Below are 26785 nucleotides of genomic sequence, written 5' to 3' on the forward strand. Positions count from 1 at the left end.
GTTATATCACACACTGAATGGTCTAGTCCCCAATATATACTGACCAGAGATGTTATATCACACAGTGAGTATAGCACCCAATATACACTGACCAGAGCTGTTATATCACACAGTGAGTATAGCACCCAATATACACTGACCAGAGCTGTTATATCACACAGTGAGTATAGCACCCAATATACACTGACCAGAGCTGTTATATCACACAGTGAGTATAGCACCCAATATACACTGACCAGAGCTGTTATATCACACAGTGAGTATAGCACCCAATATAAACTACCCAGAGCTCTTATAGTACACAGTGAGTAGTCTAGCACCCAATATACACTGACCAGAGCTTTATACTGTATCACACAGTGAGTGATCTAGTATCCAATATACACTGACCAGAGCTGTTGTATCACACAGTGAGTGATCTAGTACCCAATATACACTTACCAGAGCTGTTATATCACACAGTGAGTAGTCTAGTACCCAATATACACTGATCAGAGCTGTTATATCACACAGTGAGTCTAGCACCCAATATACACTGACCAGAGCTGTTATATCACGCAGTGAGTAGTCTAGTACCCAATATACACTGACCAGAGCTGTTATATCACACACTGAATGGTCTAGTCCCCAATATATACTTACCAGAGCTGTTATATCACACAGTGAGTATAGCACCCAATATACACTGACCAGAGCTGTTATATCACACAGTGAGTATAGCACCCAATATACACTGACCAGAGCTGTTATATCACACAGTGAGTATAGCACCCAATATACACTGACCAGAGCTGTTATATCACACAGTGAGTATAGCACCCAATATACACTAACCAGAGCTCTTATAGTACACAGTGAGTAGTCTAGCACCCAATATGCACTGACCAGAGCTTTATACTGTATCACACAGTGAGTGATCTAGTATCCAATATACACTGACCAGAGCTGTTGTATCACACAGTGAGTGATCTAGTACCCAATATACATTGACCAGAGCTGTTATATCACACAGTGAGTAGTCTAGTACCCAATATACACTGATCAGAGCTGTTATATCACACAGTGAGTAGACTAGTACCCAATATACACTGACCAGAGCTGTTATATCACACAGTGACAAGTGTAGTACCCAATATACACTGACCAGAGCTGTTATATCACACAGTGAGTAGTCTAGTACCCAATATACACTGATCAGAGCTGTTATATCACACAGTGAGTCTAGCACCCAATATACACTTACCAGAGCTGTTATATCGCACAGTGAGTGGTCTAGTACCCAATATACACTGACCAGAGCTGTTATATCACGCAGTGAGTAGTCTAGTACCCAATATACACTGACCAGAGCTGTTATATCACATAGAGAGTATGCAGTAGTACCCAATATACACTGACCAGAGCTGTTATATCACACAGTGAGTAGTCTAGCACCCAATATACATTGACCCGAGCTGTTATATCACACAGTGAGTAGTCTAGCACCCAATATACATTGACCCGAGCTGTTATATCACACGGTGAGTATAGTATCCAATATACACTGACCAGAGCTCTTATATCACACAGTGAGTATAGTACCCAATATACACTGACCCGAGCTGTTATATCACACACTGAATGGTCTAGTCCCCAATATATACTGACCAGAGCTGTTATATCACACAGTGAGTATAGCACCCAATATACACTGACCAGAGCTGTTATATCACACAGTGAGTATAGCACCCAATATACACTGACCAGAGCTGTTATATCACACAGTGAGTATAGCACCCAATATACACTGACCAGAGCTGTTATATCACACAGTGAGTATAGCACCCAATATACACTAACCAGAGCTCTTATAGTACACAGTGAGTAGTCTAGCACCCAATATACACTGACCAGAGCTTTATACTGTATCACACAGTGAGTATAGTACCCAATATACACTGACCAGAGCTCTTATATCACACAGTGAGTATAGTACCCAATATACACTGACCCGAGCTGTTATATTACACACTGAATGGTCTAGTCCCCAATATATACTGACCAGAGCTGTTATATCACACAGTGAGTATAGCACCCAATATACACTGACCAGAGCTGTTATATCACACAGTGAGTATAGCACCCAATATACACTGACCAGAGCTGTTATATCACACAGTGAGTATAGCACCCAATATACACTGACCAGAGCTGTTATATCACACAGTGAGTATAGCACCCAATATACACTGACCAGAGCTGTTATATCACACAGTGAGTATAGCACCCAATATACACTAACCAGAGCTCTTATAGTACACAGTGAGTAGTCTAGCACCCAATATACACTGACCAGAGCTTAATACTGTATCACACAGTGAGTATAGTACCCAATATACACTGACCAGAGCTCTTATATCACACAGTGAGTATAGTACCCAATATACACTGACCCGAGCTGTTATATCACACACTGAATGGTCTAGTCCCCAATATATACTGACCAGAGCTGTTATATCACACAGTGAGTATAGCACCCAATATACACTGACCAGAGCTGTTATATCACACAGTGAGTATAGTACCCAATATACACTGACCAGAGCTGTTATATCACACACTGAATGGTCTAGTCCCCAATATATACTGACCAGAGCTGTTATATCACACAGTGAGTATAGCACCCAATATACACTGACCAGAGCTGTTATATCACACAGTGAGTATAGCACCCAATATACACTAACCAGAGCTCTTATAGTACACAGTGAGTAGTCTAGCACCCAATATACACTGACCAGAGCTTTATACTGTATCACACAGTGAGTATAGTACCCAATATACACTGACCAGAGCTCTTATATCACACAGTGAGTATAGTACCCAATATACACTGACCAGAGCTGTTATATCACACACTGAATGGTCTAGTCCCCAATATATACTGACCAGAGCTGTTATATCACACAGTGAGTATAGCACCCAATATACACTGACCAGAGCTGTTATATCACACAGTGAGTATAGTACCCAATATACACTGACCAGAGCTTTATACTGTATCACACAGTGAGTGATCTAGTATCCAATATACACTGACCAGAGCTGTTGTATCACACAGTGAGTGATCTAGTACCCAATATACACTGACCAGAGCTGTTATATCACACAGTGACAGGTGTAGTATCCAATATACACTGACCAGAGCTGTTATATCACACAGTGAGTAGTCTAGTACCCAATATACACTGATCAGAGCTGTTATATCACACAGTGAGTCTAGCACCCAATATACACTGACCAGAGCTGTTATATCGCACAGTGAGTGGTCTAGTACCCAATATACACTGACCAGAGCTGTTATATCACGCAGTGAGTAGTCTAGTACCCAATATACACTGACCAGAGCTGCTATATCACATAGAGAGTATGCAGTAGTACCCAATATACACTGACCAGAGCTGTTATATCACACAGTGAGTAGTCTAGCACCCAATATACATTGACCCGAGCTGTTATATCACACAGTGAGTAGTCTAGCACCCAATATACATTGTCCCGAGCTGTTATATCACACGGTGAGTATAGTACCCAATATACACTGACCAGAGCTCTTATATCACACAGTGAGTATAGTACCCAATATACACTGACCCGAGCTGTTATATCACACACTGAATGGTCTAGTCCCCAATATATACTGACCAGAGCTGTTATATCACACAGTGAGTATAGCACCCAATATACACTGACCAGAGCTGTTATATCACACAGTGAGTATAGCACCCAATATACACTGACCAGAGCTGTTATATCACACAGTGAGTATAGCACCCAATATACACTGACCAGAGCTGTTATATCACACAGTGAGTATAGCACCCAATATACACTAACCAGAGCTCTTATAGTACACAGTGAGTAGTCTAGCACCCAATATACACTGACCAGAGCTGTTATATCACACAGTGAGTATAGCACCCAATATACACTAACCAGAGCTCTTATAGTACACAGTGAGTAGTCTAGCACCCAATATACACTGACAAGAGCTTTATACTGTATCACACAGTGAGTGATCTAGTATCCAATATACACTGACCAGAGCTGTTGTATCACACAGTGAGTGATCTAGTAAACAATATACACTGACCAGAGCTGTTATATCACACAGTGAGTAGTCTAGTACCCAATATACACTGACCAGAGCTGTTATATCGCACAGTGAGTGGTCTAGTACCCAATATACACTGACGAGAGCTGTTATATCACACAGTGAGTAGTCTAGTACCCAATATACTGTACACTGACCAGAGCTGTTATATCACACAGTGAGTAGACTAGTACCAGATATATTCTGACCAGAGCTGTTATATCACACAGTGACAGGTGTAGTACCCAATATACACTGACCAGAGCTGTTATATCACACAGTGAGTAGTCTAGAACCCAATATACACTGATCAGAGCTGTTATATCACACAGTGAGTCTAGCACCCAATATACACTGACCAGAGCTGTTATATCGCACAGTGAGTGGTTTAGTACCCAATATACACTGACCAGAGCTGTTATATCACGCAGTGAGTAGTCTAGTACCCAATATACACTGACCAGAGCTGTTATATCACATAGAGAGTATGCAGTAGTACCCAATATACACTGACCAGAGCTGTTATATCACACAGTGAGTAGTCTAGCACCCAATATACATTGACCCGAGCTGTTATATCACACAGTGAGTAGTCTAGCACCCAATATACATTGACCCGAGCTGTTATATCACACGGTGCGTATAGTACCCAATATACACTGACCAGAGCTGTTATATCACACAGTGAGTATAGTACCCAATATACACTGACCCGAGCTGTTATATCACACACTGAATGGTCTAGTCCCCAATATATACTTACCAGAGCTGTTATATCACACAGTGAGTATAGCACCCAATATACACTGACCAGAGCTGTTATATCACACAGTGAGTATAGCACCCAATATACACTGACCAGAGCTGTTATATCACACAGTGAGTATAGCACCCAATATACACTGACCAGAGCTGTTATATCACACAGTGAGTATAGCACCCAATATACACTAACCAGAGCTCTTATAGTACACAGTGAGTAGTCTAGCACCCAATATGCACTGACCAGAGCTTTATACTGTATCACACAGTGAGTGATCTAGTATCCAATATACACTGACCAGAGCTGTTGTATCACACAGTGAGTGATCTAGTACCCAATATACATTGACCAGAGCTGTTATATCACACAGTGAGTAGTCTAGTACCCAATATACACTGATCAGAGCTGTTATATCACACAGTGAGTAGACTAGTACCCAATATACACTGACCAGAGCTGTTATATCACACAGTGACAAGTGTAGTACCCAATATACACTGACCAGAGCTGTTATATCACACAGTGAGTAGTCTAGTACCCAATATACACTGATCAGAGCTGTTATATCACACAGTGAGTCTAGCACCCAATATACACTTACCAGAGCTGTTATATCGCACAGTGAGTGGTCTAGTACCCAATATACACTGACCAGAGCTGTTATATCACGCAGTGAGTAGTCTAGTACCCAATATACACTGACCAGAGCTGTTATATCACATAGAGAGTATGCAGTAGTACCCAATATACACTGACCAGAGCTGTTATATCACACAGTGAGTAGTCTAGCACCCAATATACATTGACCCGAGCTGTTATATCACACAGTGAGTAGTCTAGCACCCAATATACATTGACCCGAGCTGTTATATCACACGGTGAGTATAGTATCCAATATACACTGACCAGAGCTCTTATATCACACAGTGAGTATAGTACCCAATATACACTGACCCGAGCTGTTATATCACACACACTGAATGGTCTAGTCCCCAATATATACTGACCAGAGCTGTTATATCACACAGTGAGTATAGCACCCAATATACACTGACCAGAGCTGTTATATCACACAGTGAGTATAGCACCCAATATACACTGACCAGAGCTGTTATATCACACAGTGAGTATAGCACCCAATATACACTGACCAGAGCTGTTATATCACACAGTGAGTATAGCACCCAATATACACTAACCAGAGCTCTTATAGTACACAGTGAGTAGTCTAGCACCCAATATACACTGACCAGAGCTTTATACTGTATCACACAGTGAGTATAGTACCCAATATACACTGACCAGAGCTCTTATATCACACAGTGAGTATAGTACCCAATATACACTGACCCGAGCTGTTATATTACACACTGAATGGTCTAGTCCCCAATATATACTGACCAGAGCTGTTATATCACACAGTGAGTATAGCACCCAATATACACTGACCAGAGCTGTTATATCACACAGTGAGTATAGCACCCAATATACACTGACCAGAGCTGTTATATCACACAGTGAGTATAGCACCCAATATACACTGACCAGAGCTGTTATATCACACAGTGAGTATAGCACCCAATATACACTGACCAGAGCTGTTATATCACATAGTGAGTATAGCACCCAATATACATTGACCAGAGCTGTTATATCACACAGTGAGTATAGCACCCAATATACACTGACCAGAGCTGTTATATCACACAGTGAGTATAGCACCCAATATACACTGACCAGAGCTGTTATATCACACAGTGAGTATAGCACCCAATATACACTAACCAGAGCTCTTATAGTACACAGTGAGTAGTCTAGCACCCAATATACACTGACCAGAGCTTAATACTGTATCACACAGTGAGTATAGTACCCAATATACACTGACCAGAGCTCTTATATCACACAGTGAGTATAGTACCCAATATACACTGACCCGAGCTGTTATATCACACACTAAATGGTCTAGTCCCCAATATATACTGACCAGAGCTGTTATATCACACAGTGAGTATAGCACCCAATATACACTGACCAGAGCTGTTATATCACACAGTGAGTATAGCACCCAATATACACTGACCAGAGCTGTTATATCACACAGTGAGTATAGCACCCAATATACACTGACCAGAGCTGTTATATCACACAGTGAGTATAGCACCCAATATACACTAACCAGAGCTCTTATAGTACACAGTGAGTAGTCTAGCACCCAATATACACTAACCAGAGCTTTATACTGTATCACACAGTGACTATAGTACCCGATATACACTGACCAGAGCTCTTATATCACACAGTGAGTATAGCACCCAATATACACTGACCAGAGCTTTATACTGTATCACACAGTGAGTGATCTAGTATCCAATATACACTGACCAGAGCTGTTGTATCACACAGTGAGTGATCTAGTACCCAATATACACTGACCAGAGCTGTTATATCACACAGTGACAGGTGTAGTACCCAATATACACTGACCAGAGCTGTTATATCACACAGTGAGTAGTCTAGTACCCAATATACACTGATCAGAGCTGTTATATCACACAGTGAGTCTAGCACCCAATATACACTGACCAGAGCTGTTATATCGCACAGTGAGTGGTCTAGTACCCAATATACACTGACCAGAGCTGTTATATCACGCAGTGAGTAGTCTAGTACCCAATATACACTGACCAGAGCTGTTATATCACATAGAGAGTATGCAGTAGTACCCAATATACACTGACCAGAGCTGTTATATCACACAGTGAGTAGTCTAGCACCCAATATACATTGACCCGAGCTGTTATATCACACAGTGAGTAGTCTAGCACCCAATATACATTGACCCGAGCTGTTATATTACACGGTGAGTATAGTACCCAATATACACTGACCAGAGCTCTTATATCACACAGTGAGTATAGTACCCAATATACACTGACCCGAGCTGTTATATCACACACTGAATGGTCTAGTCCCCAATATATACTGACCAGAGATGTTATATCACACAGTGAGTATAGCACCCAATATACACTGACCAGAGCTGTTATATCACACAGTGAGTATAGCACCCAATATACACTGACCAGAGCTGTTATATCACACAGTGAGTATAGCACCCAATATACACTGACCAGAGCTGTTATATCACACAGTGAGTATAGCACCCAATATACACTGACCAGAGCTGTTATATCACACAGTGAGTATAGCACCCAATATAAACTACCCAGAGCTCTTATAGTACACAGTGAGTAGTCTAGCACCCAATATACACTGACCAGAGCTTTATACTGTATCACACAGTGAGTGATCTAGTATCCAATATACACTGACCAGAGCTGTTGTATCACACAGTGAGTGATCTAGTACCCAATATACACTTACCAGAGCTGTTATATCACACAGTGAGTAGTCTAGTACCCAATATACACTGATCAGAGCTGTTATATCACACAGTGAGTCTAGCACCCAATATACACTGACCAGAGCTGTTATATCACGCAGTGAGTAGTCTAGTACCCAATATACACTGACCAGAGCTGTTATATCACATAGAGAGTATGCAGTAGTACCCAATATACACTGACCAGAGCTGTTATATCACACAGTGAGTAGTCTAGCACCCAATATACATTGACCCGAGCTGTTATATCACACTGTGAGTAGTCTAGCACCCAATATACATTGACCCGAGCTGTTATATCACACGGTGAGTATAGCACCCAATATACACTGACCAGAGCTCTTATATCACACAGTGAGTATAGTACCCAATATACACTGACCCGAGCTGTTATATCACACACTGAATGGTCTAGTCCCCAATATATACTGACCAGAGCTGTTATATCACACGGTGAGTATAGTACCCAATATACACTGACCAGAGCTCTTATATCACACAGTGAGTATAGTACCCAATATACACTGACCCGAGCTGTTATATCACACACTGAATGGTCTAGTCCCCAATATATGCTGACCAGAGCTGTTATATCACACAGTGAGTATAGCACCCAATATACACTGACCAGAGCTGTTATATCACACAGTGAGTATAGCAACCAATATACACTGACCAGAGCTGTTATATCACACAGTGAGTATAGCACCCAATATACACTGACCAGAGCTGTTATATCACACAGTGAGTATAGCACCCAATATACACTAACCAGAGCTCTTATAGTACACAGTGAGTAGTCTAGCACCCAATATACACTGACCAGAGCTTTATACTGTATCACACAGTGAGTGATCTAGTATCCAATATACACTGACCAGAGCTGTTGTATCACACAGTGAGTGATCTAGTACCCAATATACATTGACCAGAGCTGTTATATCACACAGTGAGTAGTCTAGTACCCAATATACACTGATCAGAGCTGTTATATCACACAGTGAGTAGACTAGTACCCAATATACACTGACCAGAGCTGTTATATCACACAGTGACAGGTGTAGTACCCAATATACACTGATCAGAGCTGTTATATCACACAGTGAGTCTAGCACCCAATATACACTGACCAGAGCTGTTATATCGCACAGTGAGTGGTCTAGTACCCAATATACACTGACCAGAGCTGTTATATCACTTAGTGATTAGTCTAGTACCCAATATACACTGACCAAAGCTGTTATATCACATAGAGAGTATGCAGTAGTACCCAATATACACTGACCAGAGCTGTTATATCACACAGTGAGTAGTCTAGCACCCAATATACATTGACCCGAGCTGTTATATCACACAGTGAGTAGTCTAGCACCCAATATACATTGACCCGAGCTGTTATATCACACGGTGAGTATAGTACCCAATATACACTGACCAGAGCTCTTATATCACACAGTGAGTATAGTACCCAATATACACTGTCCCGAGCTGTTATATCACACACTGAATGGTCTAGTCCCCAATATATACTGACCAGAGCTGTTATATCACACAGTGAGTATAGCACCCAATATACACTGACCAGAGCTGTTATATCACACAGTGAGTATAGCACCCAATATACACTGACCAGAGCTGTTATATCACACAGTGAGTATAGCACCCAATATACACTAACCAGAGCTCTTATAGTACACAGTGAGTAGTCTAGCACCCAATATACACTGACCAGAGCTTTATACTGTATCACACAGTGAGTATAGTACCCAATATACACTGACCAGAGCTCTTATATCACACAGTGAGTATAGTACCCAATATACACTGACCAGAGCTGTTATATCACACACTGAATGGTCTAGTCCCCAATATATACTGACCAGAGCTGTTATATCACACAGTGAGTATAGCACCCAATATAAACTGACCAGAGCTGTTATATCACACAGTGAGTATAGCACCCAATATACACTGACCAGAGCTGTTATATCACACAGTGAGTATAGCACCCAATATACACTAACCAGAGCTCTTATAGTACACAGTGAGTAGTTTAGCACCCAATATACACTAACCAGAGCTTTATACTGTATCGCACAGTGAGTATAGTACCCAAATATACACTGACCAGAGCTCTTATATCACACAGTGAGTATAGCACCCAATATACACTGACCAGAGCTTTATACTGTATCACACAGTGAGTGATCTAGTATCAAATATACACTGACCAGAGCTGTTGTATCACACAGTGAGTGATCTAGTACCCAATATACACTGACCAGAGCTGTTATATCACGCAGTGAGTAGTCTATTACCCAATATACACTGACCAGAGCTGTTATATCACATAGAGAGTATGCAGTAGTACCCAATATATACTGACCAGAGCTGTTATATCACACAGTGAGTATAGCACCCAATATACACTGACCAGAGCTGTTATATCACACAGTGAGTATAGCACCCAATATACACTGACCAGAGCTGTTATATCACACAGTAAGTATAGCACCCAATATACACTGACCAGAGCTGTTATATCACACAGTGAGTATAGCACCCAATATACACTAACCAGAGCTCTTATAGTACACAGTGAGTAGTCTAGCACCCAATATACACTGACCAGAGCTTTATACTGTATCACACAGTGAGTATAGTACCCAATATACACTGACCAGAGCTCTTATATCACACAGTGAGTATAGTACCCAATATACACTGACCCGAGCTGTTATATCACACAGTGAATGGTCTAGTCCCCAATATAGACTGACCAGAGCTGTTATATCACACAGTGAGTATAGCACCCAATATACACTGACCAGAGCTGTTATATCACACAGTGAGTATAGCACCCAATATACACTGACCAGAGCTGTTATATCACACAGTGAGTATAGCACCCAATATACACTGACCAGAGCTGTTATATCAAACAGTGAGTATAGTACCCAATATACACTAACCCGAGCTCTTATAGTACACAGTGAGTAGTCTAGCACCCAATATACACTAACCAGAGCTTTATACTGTATCACACAGTGAGTGATCTAGTATCCAATATACACTGACCAGAGCTGTTGTATCACACAGTGAGTGATCTAGTACCCAATATACACTGACCATAGCTGTTATATCACACAGTGAGTGATCTAGTACCCAATATACACTGACCAGAGCTGTTATATCACACAGCGAGTGATCTAGTACCCAATATACACTGACCAGAGCTGTTATAACACACACTGAATGGTCTAGTACCCAATATACACTGACCAGAGCTGTTATAACACACAGTGAATGGTCTAGTACCCAATATACACTGACCAGAGCTGTTATAACACACACTGAATGGTCTAGTACCCAATATACACTGACCATGTGTGATAATGTCATTGTGTAACCAGCTGATGTCTGTATCTCTTCCAGTCCATAAACTACGTCCAGGGGACATTAAAGTGGTGGCAGCTTTGGGAGATTCATTGACGGTAAGTGCTCACATAGTGCTGCGTTATTCCTGGTAAATTTACCTTGCCTTGTAATATTTCCAGATTTCAGACACTATATTATGCAGATCCTTTGCCCTTTCCCTACAAGAGATATTCTCTTCTTCTAATACCTGGAAGCATTCTGCTGTTTGTCATATGATACTACAGGGCTGTATGTATCCTGTATCCCAACGACGCATATCCCATGTTCAGGTTAACCATATTTCGTTTTAATTCACCCTTCTTTCCATATTTCTTTTTTTAATGTCGTTTTTTTCGCTACTTGGACTTTGCCAGCCACCTTCTGTATGGCCCCAGAAAACATAATGCAGGAGAGTGTATGATAGAGGGTTATATAATGCAATAGGGCAGGCTAGATAGCGGGGACTAAGCTATCCCAAACAAGTCACTTTTTTTCTTATCTATATTTATTTTGTCTACATTGTATGTCCCTGTTTTTTGTATGACCTGTTTCCCCACTGTTAGGTGCTGAGGAACTCTATAGCAACTGGTGCAATTAATACGCTGATCAACACTTTTTATTTGCAATCATAGCAGTGATTTTGGGATAACTTTGTGATGCTGATTATGAATATGACATTGGTTTTGCTGGATTGTCTCTCATTTTTTAGATACACGAACGAGAAACAAGAAAAACACAATAAACAATGCAAACTGCTCAAACGGCACCTGTCACTGACAGCGGCCGATCACTTACATACTGAGGGGGAATATTCTAGAGCACAGGTTCTTAAACTCGGTCCCCACTCAGTTCACATTTTCCAGGTCTCCTGTGAATTTTTAAAATGTGACAGTTGATAATACACAGTGTAGCTGCTGGGTGACCTGGAAAACTTGACCTGTGTTATGTCCTGAGGACCGATTTTGAGAACCACTATTCTAGAGCAGTGGTTCTCAAACTCGGTCCTCAGGACCCCACACAGTTCACGTTTTCCAGGTCACCCGGCAGCTGCACTGTGTATCACCAACTGTTACATTTTAAAAATATACAGGTGACCTGGAAAACGTGAACCGTGTAGGCCCCTCTCTAGGCTTTGATACATTTCCCCCTGGGTGAGAATAAGTCATTTCCATTTCTTCAGTTGTAATTTTAATTTAAAGGTTTTTAATTGTGCTTTTAGGCTGGTTTCGGTGCTAATGCGACATCCCTTCTGAATCTTGCCGTTGAGTCGAGAGGTATCTCCTGGAGGTGAGAGCCGATGTCTGTTGCACGACTCTACTTCCTATTATCTGTATAGTGATGTTTTGGTTTTATTTTCTTCAAGCCAAAGAATATGATAATATACCATAGAGGTCATGTAATTTCTACTCTCACAGGCGCACCTTGCAGGTTACCTAGAGAGAGGAACCTACAGTGCTTTGTGTGCTCACCTTCTTCCCATACTTGCACACTCTCCCATAAGTTGGGGGAGACTCAAGATTTTTCAGGCAGTCCCTTGTACCCATGGAAGAGTGGCCGAATCTCCTGCATGCCACCCGCTTCCTAGTGCCGTCCAACTCATTTTCCCTTCTACACGCTCTACATCGGCCTCCGCCTTCTGTGACCTTCTTCACAGCTCCTGATCACCTTCCAAATCCAGATCAAACTCTTGACCCTTATCTGTAAAGCACTCAGGCACTCTGGCCCCTATTTCTGTCCATACTTCCTCCCATCCCCTCCGCTTTCCTCTGATTACTGCCTCACCCTCACCCTGGCTACATCCGTCTTCAAGGTTTCTCCCTCTCATCCCTTCTTCTGCAGCTTGCCAAGTCAGACTTTCTCCAAATCACACTGGCTTCAAATGTTCATGCTAAACCCACCTTCCCTATCAGAGCCTCCCTACCCTCCTCCTAAATTCCCACTCTCTCCCCTACTACAGTACGTTATATTTCATACGGGGTAAAGAGTCTATTTACTAAGCCTTGGATGGAGATAAAGTCGCTGTAGATAAAGTTCCAGCCAATCAGCTCCTAACTGCCATGAACAGGCTGTGTTTGAAAAATGACAGTTAGGAGCTGATTGGCTGGTACTTTATCTCCGGCGACTTTATCTCCATCCAAGCTTAGTAAATAGACCCCTAAGTCCAGTGTATTAGAAGAGGCTCATCGTCTTATGGTCCTCAAAACCACCGAAGTGTCTCTGGACAGGGAAAGTTTGGTTCCTCACAAAGGTTTGCTTCTTTTTAGCCTTAATATTTTGTCTAATCCATTCCACAAGACTTTAGGGTATGTTATAGGCAACTACTTACCAGCCCGTCCAAATGATGGAACAGCATAACAGTAATGTCAACCACAGCAGCTGTGCACGCCCGAACGGAGCAACACTAGAATTGCTCTGTCAGACGTAATCTAGTGGGCACCGGCGTACAAAACACTTTAGTTCCCCCCGGAGAGGTAAGGATCAGGGTTGGCTTTTTATTATATAGGATTAGCGTTCGACACTCCCCCACCCACAATTTCTTTAAGATTTTCCCCACAAACTTCAGTTCTTGGTCACTGTCTAGATACTAATATATATATATATATATATATATATATATATATATATATATATATATGTTTTGGAAAGTGGCACTCAAACATCAATAAGATATGAAAAAAAGTCTTATAAATTTATTTTCACCCAAAAACGGGCATTTCAGGTAGGATCACAAAAGTGATGGTGGCTCAGCAAAAAATCTTGAACATAATTCACAATATAAACAGCACTACAGAGTGCTTTTAGATGAAAAAGAATGTTTGCTTATTGGAAGGACATGGTTTGATTTCTCATGTCCTTCCAATAAGCAAACATTCTTTTTCCTCTAAAAGCACTCTGTAGTGCTGCTTATATTGTGAATTATGTTCAAGATTTTTTGCTGAGCCACCATCACTTTTGTGATCCTACCTGAAATGCCCGTTTTTGGGTGAAAATAAATTTATAAGACTTTTTTCATATATTATTGATGTTTGAGTGCCTCTTTCCAAAACATATCTTTACTGGACAATTGAGGAACAGACTTGAGGGTGCACCTACTTTTATTAGTATTTAGAAGTGTGCAAATGTTTATATATAGTTATAATAAGATTTTACTTACCGATAAATCTATTTCTCGTAGTCCGTAGTGGATGCTGGGGACTCCGTCAGGACCATGGGGAATAGCGGCTCCGCAGGAGACAGGGCACAAAAGTAAAAGCTTTAGGATCAGGTGGTGTGCACTGGCTCCTCCCCCTATGACCCTCCTCCAAGCCTCAGTTAGGATACTGTGCCCGGACGAGCGTACACAATAAGGAAGGATTTTGAATCCCGGGTAAGACTCATACCAGCCACACCAATCACACTGTACAACCTGTGATCTGAACCCAGTTAACAGCATGATAACAGCGGAGCCTCTGAAAAGATGGCTCACAACAATAATAACCCGATTTTTGTAACAATAACTATGTACAAGTATTGCAGACAATCCGCACTTGGGATGGGCGCCCAGCATCCACTACGGACTACGAGAAATAGATTTATCGGTAAGTAAAATCTTATTTTCTCTGACGTCCTAGCGGATGCTGGGGACTCCGTCAGGACCATGGGGATTATACCAAAGCTCCCAAACGGGCGGGAGAGTGCGGATGACTCTGCAGCACCGAATGAGAGAACTCCAGGTCCTCTTTAGCCAGGGTATCAAATTTGTAGAATTTTACAAACGTGTTCTCCCCCGACCACGTAGCTGCTCGGCAGAGTTGTAATGCCGAGACCCCTCGGGCAGCCGCCCAGGATGAGCCCACCTTCCTTGTGGAATGGGCCTTGACAGATTTAGGCTGTGGCAGGCCTGCCACAGAATGTGCAAGTTGAAATGTGCTACAAATCCAACGAGCAATCGTCTGCTTAGAAGCAAGAGCACCCAGTTTGTTGGGTGCATACAGGATAACAGCGAGTCAGTTTTCCTGACTCCAGCCGTCCTGGAAACCTATATTTTCAGGGCCCTGACAACATCTAGCAACTTGGAGTCCTCCAAGTCCCTAGTAGCCGCAGGTACCACAATAAGCTGGTTCAGGTGAAACGCTGACACCACCTAAGGAAGAAACTGGGGACGAGTCCGCAGCTCTGCCCTGTCCGAATGGACAATCAGATATGGCTTTTGTGAGACAAAGCCGCCAATTCTGACACTCGCCTGGCCGAGGCCAGGGCCAACAGCATGGTCACTTTTCATGTGAGATATTTCAAATCCACAGATTTGAGCGGTTTAAAATGTGATTTGAGGAATCCCAGAACTACGTTGAGATCCCACAGTGCCACTGGAGGCACAAAAAAGGGGGTTGTATATATGCAATACTCCCTTGACAAACTTCTGGACTTCAGGAACTGAAGCCAATTCTTTCTGGAAGAAAATTGACAGGGCCGAAATTTGAACCTTAATGGACCCCAATTTTAGGCCCATAGACACTCCTGTTTGCAGGAAATGCAGGAATCGACCGAGTGGAAATTTCTTCGTGGGGCCTTCCTGGCCTCACACCACGCAACATATTTTCGCCACATGTGGTGATAATGTTTTGCGGTCACCTCCTTCCTGGCTTTGACCAGGGTAGGAATGACCTCTTCCGGAATGCCTTTTTCCCTTAGGATCTGGCGTTCCACCGCCATGCCGTCAAACGCAGCCGCGGTAAGTCTTGGAACAGACCTGGTACTTGCTGAAGCAAGTCCCTTCTTAGCGGCAGAGGCAATGAGTCCTCTGTGAGCATTTCTTGAAGTTCCGGGTGCCACGTCCTTCTTGGCCAATCCGGAGCCACGAGTATAGTTCTTACTCCTCTACGTCTTATAATTCTCAGTACCTTGGTTATGAGAAGCAGAGGAGGGAACACATACACCGACTGGTACACCCACGGTGTTACCAGAACGTCCACAGATATTGCTTGAGGGTCTCTTGACCTGGCGCAATACCTGTCCAGTTTTTTGTTCAGGCGGGACGCCATCATGTCCACCTTTGGTCTTTCCCAACGGTTCACAATCATGTGGAATACTTCCCGATGAAGTCCCCACTCTCCCGGGTGGAGGTCGTGCCTGCTGAGAAAGTCTGCTTCCCAGTTGTCCACTCCCGGAATGAACACTGCTGACAGTGCTATCACATGATTTTTCGCCCAGCGAAGAATCCTTGCAGTTTCTGCCATTGCCCTCCTGCTTCTTGTGCCGCCCTGTCTGTTTACGTGGGCGACTGCCGTGATGTTGTCCCACTGGATCAATACCGGCTGACCTTGAAGCAGAGGTCTTGCTAAGCTTAGAACATTGTAAATTGCCCTTAGCTCCAGTATATTTATGTGGAGAGAAGTCTCCAGACTTGATCACACTCCCTGGAAATTTTTTTCCCTGTGTGACTGCTCCCCAGCCTCTCAGGCTGGCATCCGTGGTCACCAGGACCCAGTCCTGAATGCCGAATCTGCGGCCCTTTAGTAGATGAGCACTCTGCAGCCACCGCAGAAGAAACACCCTTGTCCTTGGAGACAGGGTTATCCGCTGATGCATCTGAAGATGCGATCTGGACCATTTTTCCAGCAGATCCCACTGGAAAGTTCTTGCGTGAAATCTACCGAATGGAATCGCTTCGTAAGAAGCCACCATTTTTCCCAGGACCCTTGTGCAATGATGCACTGACACTTTTCCTGGTTTTAGGAGGTTCCTGACTAGCTCGGATAACTCCCTGGCTTTCTTCTCCGGGAGAAACACCTTTTTCTGGACTGTGTCCAGAATCATCCCTAGGAACAGCAGACGTGTCGTCGGAAACAGCTGCGGTTTTGGAATATTTAGAATCCACCCGTGCTGTCGTAGAACTACTTGAGATAGTGCTACTCCGACCTCCAACTGTTCTCTGGACCTTGCCCCTATCAGGAGATCGTCCATTTTCTTTGAAGAAGAATCATCATTTCGGCCATTACCTTGGTAAGGACCCGGGGTGCCGTGGACAATCCAACCGGCAGCGTCTGAAACTGATAGTGACAGTTCTGTACCACGAACCTGAGGTACCCTTGGTGAGAAGGGCAATTTGGGACATGGAGGTAAGCATCCCTGATGTCCCGGGACACCATATAGTCCCCTTCTTCCTGGTTCGCTATCACTGCTCTGAGTGACTCCATCTTGATTTGAACCTTTGTATGTAAGTGTTCAACTATTTCAGATTTAGAATAGGTCTCACCGAGCCGTCTGGCTTCAGTACCACAATATAGTGTGGAATAATACCCCTTTCCTTGTTGTAGGAGGGGTACTTTGATTATCACCTGCTGGGAATACAGCTTGTGAATTGTTTCCACTACTGCCTCCCTGTCGGAGGGAGACGTTGGTAAAGCAGACTTCAGGAACCTGCGAGGGGGAGACGTCTCGAATTTCCAATCTGTACCCCTGGGATACTACTTGTAGGATCCAGGGGTCCACTTGCGAGTGAGCCCACTGCGTGCTGAAACTCTTGAGACGACCCCCCCCCACCGCACCTGAGTCCGCTTGTACGGCCCCAGCGTCATGCTGAGGACTTGGCAGAAGCGGTGGAGGGCTTCTGTTTCTGGGAATGGGCTGCCTGCTGCAGTCTTCTTCCCTTTCCTCTATCCCATGGCAGATATGACTGGCCTTTTTCCCGCTTGCCCTTATGGGGACGAAAGGACTGAGGCTGAAAAGACGTTGTCTTTTTCTCCTTTATACGGCAATACTTCCATGTGCCGTTTGGAATCTGCATCATCTGACCACTGTCGTGTCCATAAACATCTTCTGGCAGATATGGACATCGCACTTACTCTTGATGCCAGAGTGCAAATATCCCTCTGTGCATCTCGCATATATAGAAATGCATCCTTTAAATGCTCTATAGTCAATAAAATACTGTCCCTGTCAAGGGTATCAATATTTTCAGTCAGGGAATCCGTCCAAGCCACCCCAGCGCTGCACATCCAGGCTGAGGCGATCGCTGGTCGCAGTATAACACCAGTATGTGTGTGTATATACTTTTTAGGATATTTTTCAGCCTCCTATCAGCTGGCTCCTTGAGGGCGGCCCTATCTGGAGACGGTACCGCCACTTGTTTTGATAAGCGTGTGAGCGCCTTATCCACCCTAAGGGGTGTTTCCCAACGCGCCCTAACTTCTGGCGGGAAAGGGTATACCTCCAATAATTTTCTATCGGGGGAAACCCACGCATCATCACACACTTCATTTAATTTATCTGATTCAGGAAAAACTACAGGTAGTTTTTTCACACTCCACATAATACCCTTTTTTGTGGTACTTGTAGTATCAGAAATATGTAACACCTCCTTCATTGCCCTTAACAAGTAACGTGTGGCCCTAAAGGAAAATACGTTTGTTTCTTCACCGTCGACACTAGAGTCAGTGTCCGTGTCTGTGTCTGTGTCGACCGACTGAGGTAAAAGGACGTTTTAACGCCCCTGACGGTGTTTGAGACGCCTGGACAGGTACTAATTGGTTTGCCGGCCGTCTCATGTCGTCAACCGACCTTGCAGCGTGTTGACATTATCACGTAATTCCTTAAATAAGCCATCCATTCCGGTGTCGACTCCCTAGAGAGTGACATCACCATTACAGGCAATTGCTCCGCCTCCTCACCAACATCGTCCTCATACATGTCGACACACACGTACCGACACACAGCACACACACAGGGAATGCTCTGATAGAGGACAGGACCCCACTAGCCCTTTGGGGAGACAGAGGGAGAGTTTGCCAGCACACACCAAAAACGCTATAATTATACAGGGATAACCTTTATATAAGTGTTTTTCCCTTATAGCATTTTAATATATATAGTCATATCGCCAAATAAGTGCCCCCCCCTCTCTGTTTTAACCCTGTTTCTGTAGTGCAGTGCAGGGGAGAGCCTGGGAGCCTTCCCACCAGCATTTCTGTGAGGGAAAATGGCGCTGTGTGCTGAGGAGAATAGGCCCCGCCCCCTTTTCGGCGGGCTTCTTCTCCCGTTTTTCTGAGACCTGGCAGGGGTTAAATACATCCATATAGCCCCCAGGGGCTATATGTGATGTATTTTTAGCCAGAATAAGGTACTATCATTGCTGCCCAGGGCGCCCCCCCCAGCGCCCTGCACCCTCAGTGACCGCTGCTATGAAGTGTGCTGACAACAATGGCGCACAGCTGCAGTGCTGTGCGCTACCTTATGAAGACTGAAAAGTCTTCTGCCGCCGGTTTCTGGACCTCTTCACTTTTCGGCATCTGCAAGGGGGTCGGTGGCGCGGCTCCGGGACGAACCCCAGGGTGAGACCTGTGTTCCGACTCCCTCTGGAGCTAATGGTGTCCAGTAGCCTAAGAAGCCAATCCATCCTGCACGCAGGTGAGTTCACTTCTCTCCCCTAAGTCCCTCGATGCAGTGAGCCTGTTGCCAGCAGGACTCACTGAAAATAAAAAACCTAACAAAACTTTTACTCTAAGCAGCTCTTTAGGAGAGCCACCTAGATTGCACCCTGCTCGGCCGGGCACAAAAATCTAACTGAGGCTTGGAGGAGGGTCATAGGGGGAGGAGCCAGTGCACACCACCTGATCCTAAAGCTTTTACTTTTGTGCCCTGTCTCCTGCGGAGCCGCTATTCCCCATGGTCCTGACGGAGTCCCCAGCATCCACAAGGACGTCAGAGAAATATATATATATATATATATATATATATTCATTTATTTAAACACTCATATACTGTCCTTCTTGTCGTGCCTAATCCCGAGTGCGTTTACTACCACGAGCATATTTTTGTGTGTCTTTTACCCCGAAAATGCGTCTTATACGCATTGTTATGCAAATAAGACGCACAAGCAGGCTACACTACTTAAAATTATATGTGTATATTCTGTGTGTGACTGCGGCTGTAGCTGCATACGAAATGGTACGTTAACAGTGTTTTCCACCGTAGCATAGCATTTTGTATGCAGATACAGGTGCAGTCGCACACAGAATACACATATGCAGCGTATCTAGTCCTCTTGTGCATCTTATTCTCATAGCAATGCGAATAAGATGCATTTTTGGTGGAAAAAAATAGTCGCATGGGAGTTGGCGACTGAGGCTCCGTACATACATGTCTTCTACTAATCACACAAAAACATCAAGAAATCTACAGTAATGCACATTTAGCCATTTCTCCCTGAATATCCCGTCAAAATCGTCCACAGAAATCACTGAACATGATGTCACAAGTGGACGGAGATATTCAAATGTGTAGGCTGGCCAGGGGTATCGGAAGGAAGTTTGGTAAGAGTGTATGCACAAGATCCCTTGTGGATAAACCTTAGCAATCGTTAGATCGGTCAGCAGATCAGCCTCTGGCTGATCCGTCCACCAGGTGTTTACCAAGCTATAAAGCACCGGCCGATCAGCTCCTAACTGCCATTTTACAGGTTGTGCTTAAAAAGTGACAGCTAGGAGCTGATTGGTTGGTACTTTATACCTCTCCACTTTATTTTTCTCTAAGGTTTGATACATCCCCTCTCCTCTCCATTGGATCACTGTATTTAAGGTCTGCTTAAATTCTATAGAATATAATATATCTTCATGTAAGGAACCAAGTTGTAAAACAACAGTGTCTCCAGTCACTACAGACCAGACCCTTGTGCAGTCTAGTGCCGTGTCGGCTGGAGTGGTTCAGATTAAATGATTATACTTCCGGTTGCGCAGGTTAGATGGTTAAAAGCAGCCTCCTAGACTTTAAAAGGAGAAATACCAATCTCCTTATGCAATAAAAAAAGTGTGTGGCTAAGTAGAGGAATAGGCGCTATTAACCACCAAATGTTGCTGATATCCTTATCAAACAAGGAGTGATACTATATTTCTGGTACTGCAATTTTATTAAACATAAAGTGCATATGCAAACACTTACTTCAAACAAAAACAAACATTCAACATATTAAAATAAATTCTTAAAGTGTCGGTGCAGGGTTTGAATGTGCAAAGTATCTCACCAATCTTTTGGAGTGCGGTGGGCTAAACTTGATTTAAAAGCAAAGAGTGGTTCCCGGGCTGAAAGCACGCCACCACCGCAGTTGGCATAAAAGATCCCCAAGGCGAGTCTCTCCAGCACCGATCCACTTCAAAAACCACAGCAAGACCGTGCGACGCGTTTCGGTCCTATTGGACCTTTTTCAAGAACGGATACTGAGCTGTGCTACTTCAGGGGATTTTATACCCCTAATCCGGATATGAATTTTCACTCTTCCTGTTAATTTGGCGGTCGGAAGTGACGTTTGCGGGTCACCTCCGACTTCCGTTTGCGTTCCATCATAGTTTGAACGGAAGTGAAGTATGCGTGTCACCTTCTGTTTCCTGTTGTGGTCCGTGAACAGACATTCCTTTTATTTCTAGAGCACTTTGATTTGAAGGGAAGTGACACATGCGTGTCACCTCTTGTCTTCAATTGCAGTTCAGGTAAACAGGCATCACATTTATTTTCAGAAGAAGAAATTTTTACCATTTATCAAAATAAACTTTCTTATCGGAAAACCAAGAGCTTCTTCTTATGAGATGACGATTCAACTCAAAAATTTGTTTTCCGCAATCAGTGGTCAACCATCTAGATTTCTCTTCATTGGGAATGAGTACTAGTCTCCACTCCAAGAAATGTATTGCCGTACTTAGTATTGCCGCAAAGTCATACCCTATATAGGGGTGGCAGATGTTCCTGATTCCATCTGGAGGTGATTTTCTTGTAATGATGCATGTAAGAAATATATAGAAAGTAATAATTTCTTTCTATATATTTCTTATATGCGGGGCGGACTAGACCTGTGCTGGGCGTCCCCCCCGCATGTCTGGGAACATGATCGTAGCTGTTCTAAATTTAGCACATCTACAATCAGGTCTGAATTAGGCCCATAGCCACAAGCCCTTTATGCTCTACTAGTTACCAACCCGTTAAAATGACAGAACAACATAACAGTAAATGTCAGCGCCGGTGGCTGTGTGCTCCCGAATGGAGCTGCACTTGAATTGAGTGGCCGCCGGCGCACAAAACACATAAATTCCCCCCAGAGAGTGGAGGAGCAGCCTTTTATTATATGTGATAAATTGTAAATCCTGATGCATTACTTTCAGTATGTGTAATGTTTTCTTCTCATTCTAGTATTGGAGGAGATGAGGCTCTAGAGAAACATACAACGCTGCCGAGTAAGTGCTACGAGGTCCTTAGTGACACCACCCGGCCCTGGGGACCCATGTAGTTCCACGGAACACTTAGATGTAAAACGGCGTGCCTGCGTGGTGTCTGCCAATCTAGAAAACATATGCCCTTTTCTCTGACGTCCTAAGTGGATGCTGGGACTCCGTAAGGACCATGGGGAATAGCGGCTCCGCAGGAGACTGGGCACAACTATAAAGAAAGCTTTAGGTCTAACTGGTGTGCACTGGCTCCTCCCACTATGACCCTCCTCCAGACTTTAGTTAGAATCTTGTGCCCGGTTGAGCTGGATGCACACTAGGGGCTCTCCTGAGCTCCTAGAAAAGAAAGTATATGTTAGGTTTTTTATTTTCAGTGAGATCTGCTGGCAACAGACTCACTGCTACGAGGGACTAAGGGGAGAAGAAGCGAACCTACCTGACTGGAGATAGTTTGGGCTTCTTAGGCTACTGGACACCATTAGCTCCAGAGGGATCGAACACAGGACCCGACCTCGATCGTTCGGTCCCGGAGCCGCGCCGGCGTCCCCCTTACAGAGCCAGAAGCATGAAGATGGTCCTGGAAATCGGCGGCAGAAGACTTCGGTCTTCAACAAGGTAGCGCACAGCACTGCAGCTGTGCGCCATTGCTCCTCATGCACACCTCACACTCCGGTCACTGATGGGTGCAGGGCGCTGGGGGGGGGGCGCCCTGAGCAGCAATATTAACACCTTGGCTGGCAAATCATCACAATATATAGTCCCAGAGGCTATATATGTGATAAATACCCCTGCCAGAATCCATGAAAAAAGCGGGAGAAAAGTCAGCCGAAAAAGGGGCGGGGCTATCTCCCTCAGCACACTGGCGCCATTTTTCCCTCACAGCTCCGCTGGAAGGATCGCTCCCTGGCTCTCCCCTGCAGTTTCAAGCACAAAAGGGTAAAAAAGAGAGGGGGGGCACTAAATTTAGGCGCAACAAATATAGAATATAAGCAGCTATAAGGGAAAACACTCAATTATAGTGTAAATCCCTGTGTTATATAGCGCTCTGGTGTGTGCTGGCATACTCTCTCTCTGTCTCCCCAAAGGGCTTTGTGGGGTCCTGTCCTCTTGTCAGAGCATTCCCTGTGTGTGTGCGGTGTGTCGGTACGGCTGTGTCGACATGTTTGATGAGGAGGCTTATGTGGAGGCGGAGCAGATGCCGATAAATGTGATGTCACCCCCTGCGGGGTCGACACCTGAGTGGATGGTTCTGTGGAATGAATTAGGCGACAGTGTCGACTCCTTGCATAAAAGGTTTGACGACATACCAAATATGGGACAGCCGGCTTCTCAGCCTGTACCTGCCCAGGCGTCTCAAAAGCCATCAGGGGCTCTAAAACGCCCGCTACCTCAGATGGCAGACACAGATGTCGACACGGATACTGACTCCAGTGTCGACGACGATGAGACAAATGTAACTTCCAATAGGGCCATACGTTATATGATTGAGGCAATGAAAAATGTGTTGCATATTTCTGATGTTACCCCGGGTACCACAAAAAAGGGTATTATGTTTGGAGAGAAAAAACTACCAGTAGTTTTTCCTCCATCTGAGGAATTAAATGAAGTGTGTGAAGAAGCGTGGGCTTCCCCCGATAAGAAACTGGTAATTTCTAAAAGGTTTCTAATGGCGTACCCTTTCCCGCCAGAGGATTGGTCACGTTGGGAAACATCCCCTAGGGTGGATAAAGCACTCACACGCTTGTCAAAGAAGGTGGCACTACCGTCTCCGGATACGGCCGCCCTAAAGGAACCTGCTGATAGAAAGCAGGAGGCTACCCTGAAGTCTGTATATACGCACACAGGTATTATACTGAGACCAGCTATTGCTTCAGCATGGATGTGCAGTGCTGCAGTTGCGTGGTCAGATTCCCTGTCGGAAAATATTGATACCCTAGACAGGGACACTATATTACTAACCGTAGAGCATATTAAAGACGCAGTCTTATACATGAGAGATGCACAGAGGGATATTTGCCGGCTGGCATCTAAAATAAGTGCAATGTCCATTTCTGCCAGGAGAGGGTTATGGACTCGGCAGTGGACAGGTGATGCAGATTCTAAAAGGCACATGGAAGTTTTGCCTTATAAGGGTGAGGAGTTGTTCGGGGATGGTCTCTCGGACCTCTTTTCCACAGCAACAGCTGGGAAGTCTACATTTTTACCCCATGTTCCCTCACAGCCAAAGAAAGCACCGTATTATCAGGTACAGTCCTTTCGGCCCAATAAGGGCAAGCGGGTTAAAGGCGCGTCCTTTCTGCCCAGAGGCAGAGGTAGAGGGAAAAAGCTGCAGCATACAGCCAGTTCCCAGGAGCAAAAGTCCTGCCCCGCTTCCTCTAAGTCCACCGCATGACGCTGGGGCTCCACAGACGGAGCCAGGTACGGTGGGGGCCCGTCTCAAAAACTTCAGCAATCAGTGGGCTCGCTCACGGGTGGATCCCTGGATCCTTCATGTAGTATCTCAGGGGTACAAGCTGGAATTTGAGACGTCTCCCCCCCGCCGTTTCCTCAAATCTGCCTTACCAACAACTCCCTCAGGCAGGGAGGCAGTGTTAGAGGCAATTCACAAGCTGTATTCCCAGCAGGTGATAGTCAAAGTGCCCCTACTTCAACAAGGACGGGGTTACTATTCCACAATGTTTGTGGTACCGAAACCGGACGGTTCGGTGAGACCCATTTTAAATTTGAAATCCTTGAACACATATATAAAAAAATTCAAGTTCAAGATGGAATCGCTCAGGGCGGTTATTGCAAGCCTGGACGAGGGGGATTACATGGTATCACTGGACATCAAGGATGCTTACCTGCATGTCCCCATTTACCATCCTCACCAGGAGTACCTCAGATTTGTGGTACAGGATTGTCATTACCAATTCCAGACGTTGCCGTTTGGTCTATCCACGGCTCCGAGGGTATTTACCAAGGTAATGGCCGAAATGATGATACTCCTTCGAAAGAAGGGAGTTTTAATTATCCCGTACTTGGACGATCTCCTGATAAAGGCGAGGTCCAGGGAGCAGTTGTTGGTCGGGGTAGCACTATCTCGGGAGGTGCTACAACAGCACGGCTGGATTCTAAATATTCCAAAGTCACAGCTGGTCCCTACGACACGTCTACTGTTCCTGGGGATGGTTCTGGACACATAACAGAAAAAAGTGTTTCTCCCGGAGGAGAAGGCCAAGGAGCTGTCATCTCTAGTCAGAGGCCTCCTAAAACCAAAACAGGTGTCGGTGCATCACTGCACGCGGATCCTGGGAAAGATGGTAGCTTCCTACGAAGCAATTCCATTCGGCAGGTTCCATGCAAGAACCTTTCAGTGGGACCTGTTGGACAAGTGGTCCGGATCGCATCTTCAGATGCATCGGCTGATAACCCTGTCTCCGAGGACCAGGGTGTCTCTGCTGTGGTGGCTGCAAAGTGCTCATCTTCAAGAGGGCCGCAGATTCGGCATACAGGACTGGGTCCTGGTGACCACGGATGCCAGCCTTCGGGGCTGGGGGGCAGTCACACAGGGAAGAAACTTCCAAGGACTATGGTCAAGTCAGGAGACTTCCCTACACATAAATAATCTGGAACTGAGGGCCATTTACAATGCCCTAAGTCAGGCAAAACCCCTGCTTCAAAACCAGCCGGTACTGATCCAGTCAGACAACATCACGGCAGTCGCCCATGTAAACCGACAGGGCGGCACAAGAAGCAGGACGGCGATGGCAGAAGCCACAAGGATTCTCCGATGGGCGGAAAATCACGTGTTAGCACTGTCAGCAGTGTTCATTCCGGGAGTGGACAACTGGGAAGCAGACTTCCTCAGCAGACACGACCTCCACCCGGGAGAGTGG

The 26785-nt window shown here is 44.5% G+C and overlaps 1 protein-coding gene across 1 annotated transcript in view; it reads left to right on the forward strand.

Moving 5' to 3' along the window:
- LOC134911022 (phospholipase B1, membrane-associated-like) overlaps window positions 1–26785 on the forward strand; it is a 249524-nt gene that overhangs the window by 190853 nt on the left and 31886 nt on the right. The window contains exons 46-48 of the mRNA XM_063919415.1: window positions 11737–11795; window positions 12938–13005; window positions 22873–22916. Coding sequence (XP_063775485.1) covers window positions 11737–11795; window positions 12938–13005; window positions 22873–22916 — 171 coding nt within the window. The remainder of the gene's footprint in view (window positions 1–11736; window positions 11796–12937; window positions 13006–22872; window positions 22917–26785) is intronic.

This window comes from Pseudophryne corroboree, chromosome 4 (genome assembly GCF_028390025.1).
Source record: "Pseudophryne corroboree isolate aPseCor3 chromosome 4, aPseCor3.hap2, whole genome shotgun sequence".
Lineage (NCBI taxonomy): Eukaryota > Metazoa > Chordata > Amphibia > Anura > Myobatrachidae > Pseudophryne > Pseudophryne corroboree.